This window comes from Patiria miniata, unplaced genomic scaffold (genome assembly GCF_015706575.1).
Source record: "Patiria miniata isolate m_02_andy unplaced genomic scaffold, ASM1570657v1 HiC_scaffold_21, whole genome shotgun sequence".
Lineage (NCBI taxonomy): Eukaryota > Metazoa > Echinodermata > Asteroidea > Valvatida > Asterinidae > Patiria > Patiria miniata.
The window spans coordinates 7,846,417-7,860,336 of record NW_024037060.1 but is presented as its reverse complement, the minus strand read 5'-3'; the positions used below and the strand labels follow the sequence as shown (position 1 = coordinate 7,860,336).

The window sequence follows — 13,920 nt, the reverse complement described above, 5'->3', positions numbered from 1 at the left end:
GCCAATTTATTTATTCTCAATTCATACTCCGAGTCCGAGATTGGGTGATTCTATAAATTTAGGATTCCACTTTTTGTTTCCTTCCATTCCCTGTTACATCTGACATCGATGATTGATAATTCTGATGGGCTCCCTTAATGCAGTCGTCCTCCAAGAGTGATTATGAATAGCAAATTAAACTACCTCCCAAACAAATGAAAAATCGTGTGATGAAGCCATTCTTAATGATACTTGAATGGCAAATTACAAAGTGCCAATGTAACAGGGACAGGAAAAAAATGACCCACTTTAGACCTTAACTCTATAGCATGACCAATCTGTATCATTAAACCATTGCTATGATGTCACACTATTGTTAAAAGTGTGGATTCGGAACTACAAATCTGTTACACTGGTCACAATGTGTGGATTCGGAACGAAGAATCTTTAGTAAAGTGTGGATTAGGAATTACGAATCCACACTTTGAACACGTCGGACAATTGTTCTCCATAATGAGCATGAATAGGACCGTCTGCATGAAAAGTTTCCTTCCAAAAATAACAAATGCATCTTCACTGTCAGATTCTCCGCCGTCACTGCAAAACCTACTTTGAGTCGGAAAGAAATCGTCGTCTGAACTATCCATGTTAGCGGAAGGAGCCTACACACAAAATTAATCTGTTGTACGGGTGTGGCGATACACATGCTAAACACGCCAGAATGTTTGATTTATGAGCCTCGAAAAACTCCCTTGAAAATTACCCTAATGGCCATGACTCGACACGAGATATGCCAGTCTTTTCATCCCCACTCACTGGACTGTTAATTAATGACAATACTTCTTTTGACGCAATGGTTTAAGTCGAAGAATGTGGATTCTTAATTTACGAATTCATTCGGCGCTTCGTACCTCGGTGATTCTTAAATTACGAATCCACACTTTCTTGTGTATTCTCCTTAATGTATTGACTAAATTTATGCATAACTTTCTTCCAGGGCTACCAGGGCACAACGTAAACAGAATTAGACAGTAGAGATGTAATGCACACAACCACAAGTCATGACAATATCTAACAGGGCGTGAACACAGACAATTCTGTTATTCCGGCTTTCTGTTCGGCTTTTCCCTGACAACGATCAGAGCATACTGATCATCAGGACGGGTTTCACAACCAACCGATTCTTTTCAGAACCACACGTCTTCTCAAAAAGAGATTCTCCCATTTGGTGTTACCGCAAACCCTTATTAGTTTCAAATACGATTGAACGACTTCGCGCCGGAGGCCTTGTTCACACGCAAAGGTTTTGCGGTATTCAGAAAGGCTGACGGGTAAGCACGTAACAAGCGAGGCTGGAAATATCTGTGAGCCAGGCCGCTCGCAACGAGCGAGGCGGGAAATATCCCAGTGCTACCAGCAGAGAACGGCCTAAACCCATCTGGCATGGAGGTTCGTGAAAAGAAATCCAGCACCCTGGTCCGGTCAGTGTCAAAATAATTCCGGCATGAAGTGGTCAAGTATTTTTGATCTTTAAAAAAACAACACCGTGCTGGCATTACTGTGCCATCGATCCTCAAAATATTCGTACTGCGAAACTACTCAGTTGAATCGGACCAAAACTTACGATGGTGGAGAGATTCCTTCGCTCAACTTCATCGTCGAGACTTGCAAGGTTGCTTCCCATTTGATTGCAAGACATCTCGGCCTCCTCCCAGCTCATCATCTCCATCGCAAAGTAGAAACAATTTTGTCCACCGAACTGCCATTCCGGTTCACCTTAAAAAATAATAAAAATACAAATAAAAACAGATGGTCAATTCCAGTGTTATGAAGCAAAATGTAATGTCCATGACAGAGACAATTAACCATGATATCTAATCAAGGATTCAGGGAAATGATCCAAAACTCCTAGTCTGTCATCTCCTTGACCATTACTAGATGATAGATGTATAATGTTTAAAAAATATGTTTTTTTCATGGTTATTCACTGAGCTCTTTATGGTAGAATAAATCATTTGCAGCTATCCAAAAAGTAACGTACAAAATTATTGTTAAAATCTTACTTGCTTGAAGATGGTTATATACTAAACTCCCTGTGAAATTTTTCTTTCTGGCATGCTGTCATTTTGAATCAAACAATAAAAATAAAAGGCCATTTTCAAAGAAGGGAGTAATTGCAGAATACGCCGCCACTTGGAAATACACCCCTAAAATCTCTGGCTACGTGGTTGGAATCACTGGAAAATAAACAATTCAAGTCCATTGCCGGCTACGCGGATACTGAGTGGGGGTCCCCTTGAGAACGAAGAAACACAAAATGAATGGGAGTTGCTGAAAAAAATTCTAAGTCCAAACCAACTACCCTGTTGCCGGCTACGCGGATACAGAGTGGAAGTGCAGTGGAGCATGACGTGTGTAGGCCTAGTACTAGCAGTATACAGGTAGCGCTGAGAATGTTTATTGAGGGCAATCAACCGTGACTCCGTAGCCGGCTACGAGGTGCATAGATCGAGTTGTATTCTGCAATTGTGCCCAAAGATGCGTAAAAGTGCGCATTTTTGGAAATTTCCGTACATTCTGTTGGTTTGTAATTCAACGAATCTGTGAAAAGGTGCACGAAGTGCAAGTATTGATACGACACACATGCATTAGCGCAGTTGCTATATTGTTTGTCAATTTAATGTGTGACATTGAGCATGTTGAGTAGCTGCAATTGGCTGAATGAGAACCTGTCCTGGACGCTGATTTCGGGCACAATTCAAAACATGACTCGGCGACTTATGAATTGAAACCAAGATCCTAGAAAATTGTTTTCTCGGAACATACTGCATTCACTGAGCTCAAAGTTTATCAGGTTAGTTGTTAAGCACCCGTCTTTAGATTTTCAGCATGTTTGTTGCGTCAAACGAAAAAATGCACAAATGACAAATGATCTACCTTATACCTTTAAAGGGAATATACATCATTTGCTTTTGCTTTAATTTTCAGAAATGGATGGAATTGGGGGGTTGGAAATATATAGCAAATATAGTTACACTGACTTTTTTGAGGTTTTGGGTTCGAAAATGCCATAAAAACCAAGAAAAACAATCATTTTCCTGTAGTCTGGTTCCCTGACTCCATTTAAGAAGAAACAGAGCAGTTTACATATATTGGGGAATTGTAAGGTCAGGGAACCAGTCTAGCTGGCTTGTACCCGTTCATAGGTGTGTAATCGATTACAAACAAGTGCGATGGTCAACTGGGGCCAGTATTTGAAAAAAAAAGCCAGTTTTTTCCAACGCTGATCGGCCGATCAGCGTTGGAAATTGATACAAAAATGCCACTTTTCTTGAAAATGACAGTATACCAGGTGCCATGATTTTACAGGATGCTTTACACTGTCATTCACTAACAGTCCACAAGGTATTTCAAAATGCTTTGGTAGTTTTATTTTTTGATGTTTGCAAATGTTGTATTTTCCCTTTAAAGTTAAAAACATCTTATTTTTAATGTCCATGAAACTGGAATTGCCCAGATAATAAAACACCGGGATTCAGACACGAGAACGAAGTTTTGAACTAAATTATTTTTACTGTGCACATGGTATCAAAACTACGGAAAAGTTTCATTTTTCAAGCAAAATTAAGTGAGTACTTTACTGGATGATAACAATACCACGCCAGGTAGAGTAACAAATTTGTTTTTCAAGACAAATAACTGTTCATGAGTAGGCACTTTTAAGCAGGAAAGTTAGAAGTTGAGGTGCTAAAAGGTGCTTAACTTGATGGATAAATGTCCATGAATTGTAAATTTTGAATTTTACATAATTTTCAAAACATTTGGGTTTCTTTAGAGAGAGACTGTGCTTTTTAAATGGATTTTATTTCCATATGCTTTAAATTTTAAGCAAAAAAACTTCTTTTTTTTTAATTTCAATTTAATTTAGAACAGGCTGGTTGGAATGTAGTAGTTTTCATGCAAATTTCTAAGTTGAACTTGCAATATGATGGTTGAATTGTTGAAACTACAGTCGAGTCTCGTTATAACAAACTCGTTCGGACCTAGCCAAATTGTTTGTTATATCAGAATTTTGTATTAAGAGGAACATCAGTCCCATTCATTGTGCACATAAATGCACAGTCGGGACCAAGGCTTTATGTTTGTTATAACCAGAATTTTGTATTAACAGAGTTTGTACTAACGAGAGTCGACTGTATATTGAAGGGTCTGCACTCCCAACAATAACGAGGCAAATGTTGTGACAAATGAAATATTTTATGTGTAACACTTACATTGTGGCTCAGGTCCATCATCTGTAAAAAAAAAAAAAAAAAAAAAAAAAAAATTCAATTTAAAAAAGGGAACAAATTCAGTGTTTTCTCATGTCTTGTGAACTGTTGAAATGTCATTGCCGGAAATGTTTACAATCTAAATTTGTAACAAGTGCTCCGCGAAATGGCATGTGTCGCCTTTGATCGACCGTGGTCGATCTCTATATGTTTTGTCTCCTTGAAAAGTCAAAGTTTGAGCACTTGTAAACAATTTTGAAACACAGAGTTTGACACAGCGTCTGACACAGAGCATCACACCAATCTAATATTATATACTGCAATAATTTAAATCATATCTTGAGCAGTAAAAAACAAACTTTGCTTTTCGAATTATTGACACAATGTAAACAAATCAATTGCTGACTGTTGGGCCAAAAAAAAGAAGAAGTCTCCGGTTTCTGGTATGCGCATGCCTCACCGTAGCCATGCACGTCAGCAAAACTAAAAACCCCTTCTCATTAGCGACAAGCGTTACTGGGTTCTTTAACGTGCATTACACAACACAAGGCCTTTTGGTCTTTTTTTTTGGTTATTTTTTTGGGGCCATCCTTCATTATGCTGTCTTAGTTTCACCTACTCACCCACCCCTCAAAATTAAAATAGGCTGCCAGCAGGCCCCTGAGAAAGGCAGCCGACCCCCCCCCCCCCCCCCCAGAAACGGCACTCTAGATTTGACAGTATCTATGGGCAAAGCATGACTTACTGGCCGGCTTTTGACAAATGAAGGCATTGAGTTTGAAGCACCTCTCGTCCTTCCATGGTCCTACACCGTCATTCCCAGCGAATAATGACACGCAGTCCGTCCCCTCCTGACCAGAGCTGGGCTCCCCTTCGTCCCAGAATATATAGTTCACCACAGAACCGTCGTCCCATTGTAACATACCTGATAACAAAGACGCAAATCATTCACAAAAAGAATTAGCGGGCAAAAACAAAACAAAACCATGATATGGAACATTGGACAATCTAAAAAACAATCATTCATGTTCTGGTGGGATGCTAACCCGAGACCTACTGATTGCTGGTGCAGGTGTCTTAACTGTAAGCTGGTTAATTAACAGAATGCCGATAAAAAGCTAGGTAAATTTAAATGGCCCAAATTAATCAACCAAAACTGTGGAAGATTCGACAGGGAGAAAAATGTGAAAATGTCGAGAGGGTAAGTGGACCAGAAGTCAACTTTATTTTTCATCTAACTGTTTGTCTCATTTCCCCGTGACTGCATAAAATGATGGTACAATTGGACAGCTTTGTCCAGAATGGTCTCTTTATGTCTTTTTATGTCTGTGGCTTTTAACAAAAGCGTGTTGAAAACGTAAGCTGTTTGGATACGGTCCGTGAAATGCCTACTGATGTCCACATCCACAAGTCACGTAACTGGTTGACCTTTGGTATTTACTTGCTTGCGGATCACAAGAGGGCGGTTGGGCGTTCGATTAGTCCGGCTCTCATAGCTAACCCGAGTCGACCTGGAGAAGCTACTCAAACACGCCCAATGTGCCCTTGCGCAAAGAAGTTCAATTAAAGGTAGAGTCCATCATTTGCAGCGATCCAAACAGTAACTGACCGAATTACTGTTGAAAAGCTTACTTGGTTTATAGCAATGGCACTAAAGTCCCTGTGAAATTATTCTTGCTGGCATGCTGTCATTTTGCAGAAAACAATCGAAGAATGTCATTTCCAAAATGTGTCTAAGGACTATTTGGAAATTTCTGTTTGTAATTCGTTATTAATTTTGGCAAAGCCGCGAATGGCTGCGCAAGCCTTGACATGAAGCACACACGCGCAGGGTTGCTATTATCTGTTGGTTCAGTGCACGACATCACGTAGATGCAATCAGTTCAATAAGATCATGTCCCAGACGCTGATTTCAGTCGCAATTCAAAGAATGACTAGGCAACTTTTTAATTGAAATCGAGATCCTAGAATATTGTTTTTCTCGGAATATACAGCATTCACTGAGCTAAACTTTCATCAGGTTAGTTGTTATAAGCACACTCCTATAGATTTTCTCGCACTTTTAATGCTTCAAATGAAAAAAATGCACAAATGAAAAATGACATACTCTTCCTTTAAATAGCCCTAGCAATAGCCCTGGAAGGCTGATTTCAGTCACATCTCCTACCCTTCAGTGCCCTTCAGCGCATCTCCTACCCTTCAGTGCAAAAGTTCTACATCCCTACTCCACCATGAACCTACCCTCAGTCGACCGATGCATGCCTATCCAGATGTTTCTCTGTCCCAAGGTGACACGAGACACTTTATACAGCCAGTCATTCTGCGCAGCAGTGTGGATGCTCGCGAGTGTGGCCCCCTGGGTCTTACACAGCCGCTTTGCGTCGGCATACGAGACGAAAACAGTGTCGGTGAGATCGTCGGGCAGGCGATACGTGTTGATCAGATAACACAAGCCGTCGCCTTCGTATTTTATCCAGCCTTCATCGCAATGTGTTTCACGAGGAGCAGGGGTAACAGGTGCAGCTATACAGGGGAAAGAAAAGACATGGGTTTGACATAAAATGATGGAATTATTACATAGAAACTTTGGATTTTAGTAAGTCACACCATGAATTTTATAACATGGATCTACGTTATCACAGTCTTCCTTTGAGTTACACCATAAACAAGCATAGCGCAGACACAAATAATAATTAGAACTGCTTTCAAAGTGATTTAGCTTACAAAACCTCAGATGTACCCTGTGTTCTCCAACCTGTAAAAATAACCTGGTGCCCTGCCAAGCTTTCTGAGGCACCTGCCAAGCTTCAAAAGCTGCCGCCAAGCTTCAAAAGTTGCCCACCATGCTTATAAAAAAAAAGAAAAAAAAGAAGACAAACAAGTGCCACTACCCTCACCAGGTATTTTGCAGATGGCCGCACGTCCTTCGGTGCAATTACTCTCCAACCACTTTGAGCCTTTCTGAGCAGCGACACACATTCCGGCTTGCGGTGAGTTAGTGTCAAGCCAGTTCACATAGGTGACTGGAGTCCCATCTGTATTGGTGTATTCACCGTCACCCTGTGATTGACAAAGACATGGACTAATTTATCAAAGGAAAAACAGAAGTAAAAAATATTGGTCGAGATGAACCCAAAAATCTCAGCTTCGGACTCATTTGGAAGATTGCATCTTTACTAGAAACGAGCAGGGACATTTCAGCTCCACAAGAAATGTATACAGGAGTTGTTCCTTATGTCGAGGACTAGCAAAGGTGTTAACAAAATTAAACAGGAGGATCAAGAGCTGAGAGCTGAATAAAGCTTTGCAGCAATCTGCACCAGAAATGTTGGCAGATATGACATGAGATTAGTCACTCATCACGCAAAATCAGGCTGCCCCACCCCCCCCCCCCCACCCCTGGCTCCGTGAATAGGAAGATTGTTCAAGCCAATCAACAATCTTTTTAGGTTTTCATCACCGGCCGTCTTGATTTTCAATCCAGCCCAGATTTTTTCAATAGTTGATATATTTCTGAAAGGGTGTTTTTTTCCTCAAAGAAAAGCGTATGTTCCAGACAAGTTTCTTGCCAAATCCACAGGCACAGTCGCACTGATTTACACGCATACTGAGCACAACGTGTACGTCATCGTATAGTCGGGAAAAATGACAAGTCGATGTGGTATTGATACGACAATGCTCTAGGCACCATACAGAACTCGTGGTCGCAAAGTATTGAAGTTCAAAGTTTGACATCTGTCAAGGGTAGGCCATTGTTGCATTTTTGTTAAAGGGGCACTAGGTCCTGAAATCCCCGAAAATTTTATGTTTTGGATTGTTTACTTGGCCTATTTCAAACATCTGGTTAAAAGGCAAGCAACCTAATGTTCCAACCTTACGTTCCCGAGAAAAGACCAACCTTACGTTCCCGAGAAAAGACAAAAAAACCCTGCTTGTTTATGTCGGACATGACGGAGTACGAATATGTTTTTCGTGTCGTTCTCAGTGTACGCTATACACGTTGTGTGTCTCGGAGACAGCATGCGATGACAAATCACCAATGCAAACAATTGTGGTTTCTTCAACATCCGCAAAAGGCGAACACTTTACCCGTACGAATGATATCACAACTAGCATCCAAACAGCTCGCATTTATGGGGTTGCAAAAGTGGACCCCGAAATTCGTTCTCGCATGCATAATACAGGAATAACACAAAAACGCCAAGTTTTGAAAGGATAGTTGTGTGGATGTTTATATCCTACTTTTAAATGTTATATCCGATTATCATCATCTCGTTCAAAGCGGGTTCTGTAGCCCAATTGGGCTGTTCCAGGACCTAGTGTCCATTTAACAGTAACTCTAATCCGCTGTAAACTGTGAGGTTCATTACCCTTTTGAGATTCTAGACGAAAAACCCTAGGTCCAGTGGCGCACCCAGGATTTGGCTGCAGGGGGGCTCTAATTTTTTCCCAAATATGTTGCCCAAAATTGTTGGCCGCAGAAAAAGAAAGTTTTTTTTTTTCGGGGGCACACTATTCTAACGTTGGTGGCACCACTTACACCCCTAATATACTACTTGACAATAGGCCACATACATATCACCAAGGTCAACTCATGGCACTCAAATAAACAAAAACTTACCCCCCCCCCCAAAGAAAAATTGACAACCTGGGGTGGGGGAAGGCTCAAGCACTCAGAGAGCCCCCCTTGGGTGTGCCACTGCCTAGGTCATTTAACAGCTGACTGTTTTCCAAGTTGTCCCCTCAATTCAAGTGAAATTTATAAAATATAAAATATATATTCCCCTCCCAACCAATTTTTCAATTTGAGTGATGAAAACCTAAGAATCAATGTTGATTGGCCTAATCTGCACTGGGATAATTTTAATTTTTTTAGGGGGGGGGGGGGGGGGAGGAAAGGTCCTTCAATGCGAATGTATACTTACATCTCTATCGTTTATCCCAATCCACAAAGACGTGGGTATGTCACTGAAAACTGTCATGACATACTGCAAAAAACCCTGCTCGTATCCGTCTGCAATGGAGGCCAGACTAGATCCGTTACTCTGACACGCTGCCAAGGCGTTGTCGTATTCCAGGTTGAATGGCAACAAGGTGTAACACGACCCGTAAAAATCTTCAATGTAGCCCGGGGGGCACGAGTTTGGGGGCGGCTGTGGGGCTATCACAGGATCTGAACACAAGAGAGTCACAATAATAACTTATTATTATTATTATTTATTCAAGCCATATAAAAATTTATAACACCTCACCCACAGATTCTGTATCTTGATTGGCCGAGAGCGAGTCACATGTTACTTTCTAATTTTGCTATCTTTCTGTGCACGACCAAAAGTACTATACCCGTAGCAACCAAAGTACTATACCATTAGCAACCAAAGTACTATTTCCACGGCGCGGTATTTGTGTGCAAATGGGATGCTGGTGTGCGCGTTGCGCGTATTGTTCCAAAGAGAGCGCGCCGCAGACTTGGGTTCAAACATTTCGTGAAGGGGTAGTTTGGAAGAGAGAAATACATTTTCCACCAATTTTGTATTGAAATTGAAGTTTTTTTCAACAGTGTTCAGATTTAAATAATTTAAAATATTAAAATCAAGCAGAATCTGTGGGTGAAGTGTTATAAAACAAATATTGAATGCTTTATCTCGTGGTGAAGTAAAACTAGCCTCCCTCGGTGATCCATGGAGCATTCTATTTTCCCTCGGCGAGAATGTCCATGGATCACCTCGGGAGGCTAGTTTTACTACACCACTCGAAGCATTCAATATTTGTATAATATATCACAATCTAGATGGGCATTGGGAAAACAAGAGTAATAAAAAGCACTATGGTTGAGGACCTGTCATCCCAAATCCAGATGTGGAAATAAAAATCATTACACAGGCTAGTCACCAACAGTCAGATCATATTTCAAGTAAGCACTGTGACTAGTCAAATTCAGTCAACAGACAAAAAAAATGGCAAGTGGTAGGCACAGCTGGCTTATCAATTACCTACAGTCAAGGCATATCTGTATCAAGTTACATAAACAGTCACAGCCAGTCAATCCGGCTTTATGTAGGCTGGGAGCTCTTAACTGTTGAAAACAGTCACCTGATTGATTTTTGACTGAAAGGACAACTTGGCACAGAACGTATGTTTGCATAGGAGGGTTTTAATACACTGAACTCACCGATGTAGCTTTCGCACAAGTAAGGCAGCTTGGTCCCTCCGCAGCTGACGTCGTCCCATAAGCCAGGTGTGATTGGATCGGCCATCATCATCCCGCAGTCATTCTTGTACTACACGGAGGATTCAAATAAAGACTGCGACTCTTCACATTGGTTCCCTTTTTGTGATAATTGTCATACTTTCACGGATGGAGCTACAATGTGCACATGAACATACCAGCTGCTAGCCTTAGTCCCAGACTAAGTATTGATTTTTGTTCCCCAAAACGCATCCATCAGGAAAACAAAAATCCCAAGCCAGTCTTTAACCAAGACCAACAGTAATAAAAATAATAATCATAATACATGTAAAGGTACCATTAAAGAAACATGTTATCGTAATTTCTTCGCGCGATGGGAGACATCGGTCATTAGGGAGACATTATCATGTCTCCCTAATGTCACAGCCCCCCTTCAGAGGCAACATTTTTCTGTCGCAATTAGATTAAGTTTGTTGCTCGTGGTCTAATTAGTGAACATACCAAAATTTGAGGAAAATATTGGGTTAGGGAATATTGGGTTAGGGCACATTGAAGTTTGAAAAATTTTGTGCACAATTCTATGGGGATGTCTCCCAAATGACCCATTTCCCGTAATACTACTACTACTAATAATAATTACCTTGGATTGGACATTTGGGAGACATTTCCATAGACTTGTGCACAAAATTGTTCAAACTAAAATGAGCCCAACCCCAATATTGCCTTGTCCTTTTTCCACAAATTTTGGTATGTTTACTAATTAGACCACAAGCAACAAAAATAATGTAATTGCGACAATAAAATTTTGCATCTAAAGGGGGCTGTGACAATAGGGAGACAATAGGGAGACATTAAAATTGGTGCTCAAGGCGCTACATTGTTATTACCCTGCTCATTGAGCCAATGAAACATTCCAAAGACAATCTCAGCTCCCTGGGGAGTAAATGCAGCTAAAAGCTGCTATTTCAGGGCAAAGCAGCTAAAATCAATCACAATGACCATCTCTGCCCTCACAGGTATACATTTACTTGTATGGAGAAGCAACGAGTGACGAAGTGCCTTGCCCAAAAGCACAGGCACCATAAACCCAGGCTGGACTCGAACCCACAACCTGCAGAATTACCCGCACTAGGCCACAAATTCCGATGTACCAGAGCACGAGGCCACTGCACTCCATGGCAGACCAGCACCCCCTCCCCTAATAATCATACACTTTGTTATTTTCACCTCAGTTTCATCAAAGAAGTCCAAGTACCCATCTGGCTGGCCCGGTGCCCAGTTGGTAAACAGTACGCTGTCTCCGTTTGTCCATTTGAATTCTTTGTTGTTGGTGGTATCCAAAAGGCCGATCCAGACATTTTTGGCGTAGCTTTTCATGAAGTAGACCAGCATATCTTCAACCAAATAATAATGAGAAAACAAAGATCAGTATCAACATTTTTTCGAACTCGTACTCATGAGAATGTAATAAGACATTTGCGAATAGCCTATACACTTTGCGACTTAAAATTAATTTGAATAACATCTGGTACACTGACTTGCTCATGATGCTTGGCACGTTTTAACTTTGAATTCTCCAGACCAAAGACACTGTTGCTACATCACATGATTTGGGGCAAGCTCTTCCATAGTTACGTAAGAGATGCTCAGCACCAATACATTGTTCACGATGGGTGAGAATGGCACAAAAGACACCAGACCATGCCAGAGCTGGGGGTTGCTAGCAAAAGGCTCGCCCCGAAATCACGTGATATAGTGACAGTCTCTTTGGTCTGGAGAATTCAAAGTGAAAATGTGCCAAGCATTTGAGCAGGTCAGTGTACAGGGTCCAATTTCACGGCGCTGCTAAGCACAAAAATTTGCTGAGCACAAAAACAAGACTGGCTTATATAAGCAGGTACCAGCCAAAACTCCATGTGATGTATATTGCTTGTGATTAGTATTCAGCTGTTGTTCACTTCTAGCATGACTACATGGACTTTTGGCTGATAACCTTTTACAAGCCAGACTTGTTTTGTGTTAAGCAAATTTTTGTGCTTAGCAGCGCCGTGAAATTGGCCCCTGATGTTACTCGACTTTAATTTGCAAATGGCTTATTGTACTCGTACTCGTGAGAATGTACTAGTACCCGTACTCGTAAGAAACAAGTTACCAGTACTCTTATCGTACTTGTACTCACGACAAAGTACTCATATTAGTACTCATACTCATGCAAATGTTTTCCTGCTGGAATTTTAAATTTGTTGAAGAGGTACACGCAGGAAAAGAACCAATTTTACCGTTTGGGAGGCTTTTGCATTTGTCATATGCTGAGTTTGACAGCACAAAACCCTTGACAACACGCGTACCCATTGAAGTATGCTCATGGAAAGTACTACTTCTCGTACTTATACTCGTACTCATGGAGATTGAGTACTTGGGTTGAGTAACATTGTGAAGATTGTGAAATTGTGACGTTTACACATCCATGTTTACCAATCACATACCCAGTGTGAACATCCCTTTGGTTTCGTGTAGTTAAGAAAATCGAGGGAAAAAAAAACCTCAATTTACTCGCAATGAACATTCTTTCAACCCCAAATTTGTCATCATGATTTCCTTAAGTGATCCTCTTCATTTTGAGATGGATAACCCTCGCCCAAAAATGCCTCTAAAACCATTTTTTTTTTTCAGAGATAGAGCAACCTTGTGTGGACCTGGGCAAGTCCACACAACGTCTCCACCACCTGCACTGTGTGGACATCTTTTGTTCAGAGGTCCACACAGTGACTGCCCTGCCTGTTAACTGCAACTTCTGGCATCCTCCCAACTCCACTTAAAGAGCCCATCTACCACACTCAAACTAACCCTGTAGACTCGCATAGCTGATAGCGGCAAGGTGTCCACCGATGGCATTACTCTCACAGTTACTCCGGGCCTCGCCAAATGTTACTTCCTCGGGAAAATATCCGTAGCATTTCTGGCCAAGCTTAAACCAACCCTCCTGGCACTCGCCATATGGTGGGGGGCCCGTAACTGCAAGATCACAATGTTTACAGGGAGGGGTGCAAAAGAGAGGGCGGAGAGAATGGGTGGAGGCAAAGAAAAGTAAAAGTACAGATGAATGAATAATATCCTCCCAAGGGGAAAAATCTGGAAAATGTGTTTCAGATTTTCTAGTAGGGTAGTCAAATTCACCACAAGTGCACTACCAGTCAATCACGAGCCTTCCATTCTAAAGTCAATCCAGTAGCTGTTCACATAAACTGTGACAACTCATTCCTTTGTTATTTGTTCATCCCTTGTTACTTGTTACAAGACTTGTGACGAGACTTGTGACCGGACTTGTGACCTGACTTGTGTCCGGACTTGTGACAGGACTTGTGTCCTGACTTGTGTCCTGACTTGTGACCGGACTTGTGCCAAGAATTGTTTCAGGGTGGGGTGTGACCACCAACCAATAACTTGGCTTTGTCGGTAAAATCATCGGGGAAAATATCG

At 41.3% G+C, this 13,920-nt stretch overlaps 1 protein-coding gene across 5 annotated transcripts in view; it reads right to left on the bottom strand.

Annotated features, from left to right (window-relative positions):
- Positions 1–13,920, bottom strand: part of LOC119729764 (macrophage mannose receptor 1-like) — a 40,596-nt gene that overhangs the window by 12,762 nt on the left and 13,914 nt on the right. For all 5 annotated transcript variants that reach the window (XM_038202500.1, XM_038202499.1, XM_038202501.1 and 2 more), the window contains 9 exons: positions 13,288–13,455; positions 11,668–11,834; positions 10,423–10,531; positions 9,176–9,423; positions 7,148–7,310; positions 6,492–6,773; positions 4,996–5,175; positions 4,254–4,274; positions 1,604–1,755 (listed from right to left, as the gene is read on the bottom strand). In XM_038202500.1, coding sequence (XP_038058428.1) covers positions 1,604–1,755; positions 4,254–4,274; positions 4,996–5,175; positions 6,492–6,773; positions 7,148–7,310; positions 9,176–9,423; positions 10,423–10,531; positions 11,668–11,834; positions 13,288–13,455 — 1,490 coding nt within the window. The remainder of the gene's footprint in view (positions 1–1,603; positions 1,756–4,253; positions 4,275–4,995; positions 5,176–6,491; positions 6,774–7,147; positions 7,311–9,175; positions 9,424–10,422; positions 10,532–11,667; positions 11,835–13,287; positions 13,456–13,920) is intronic.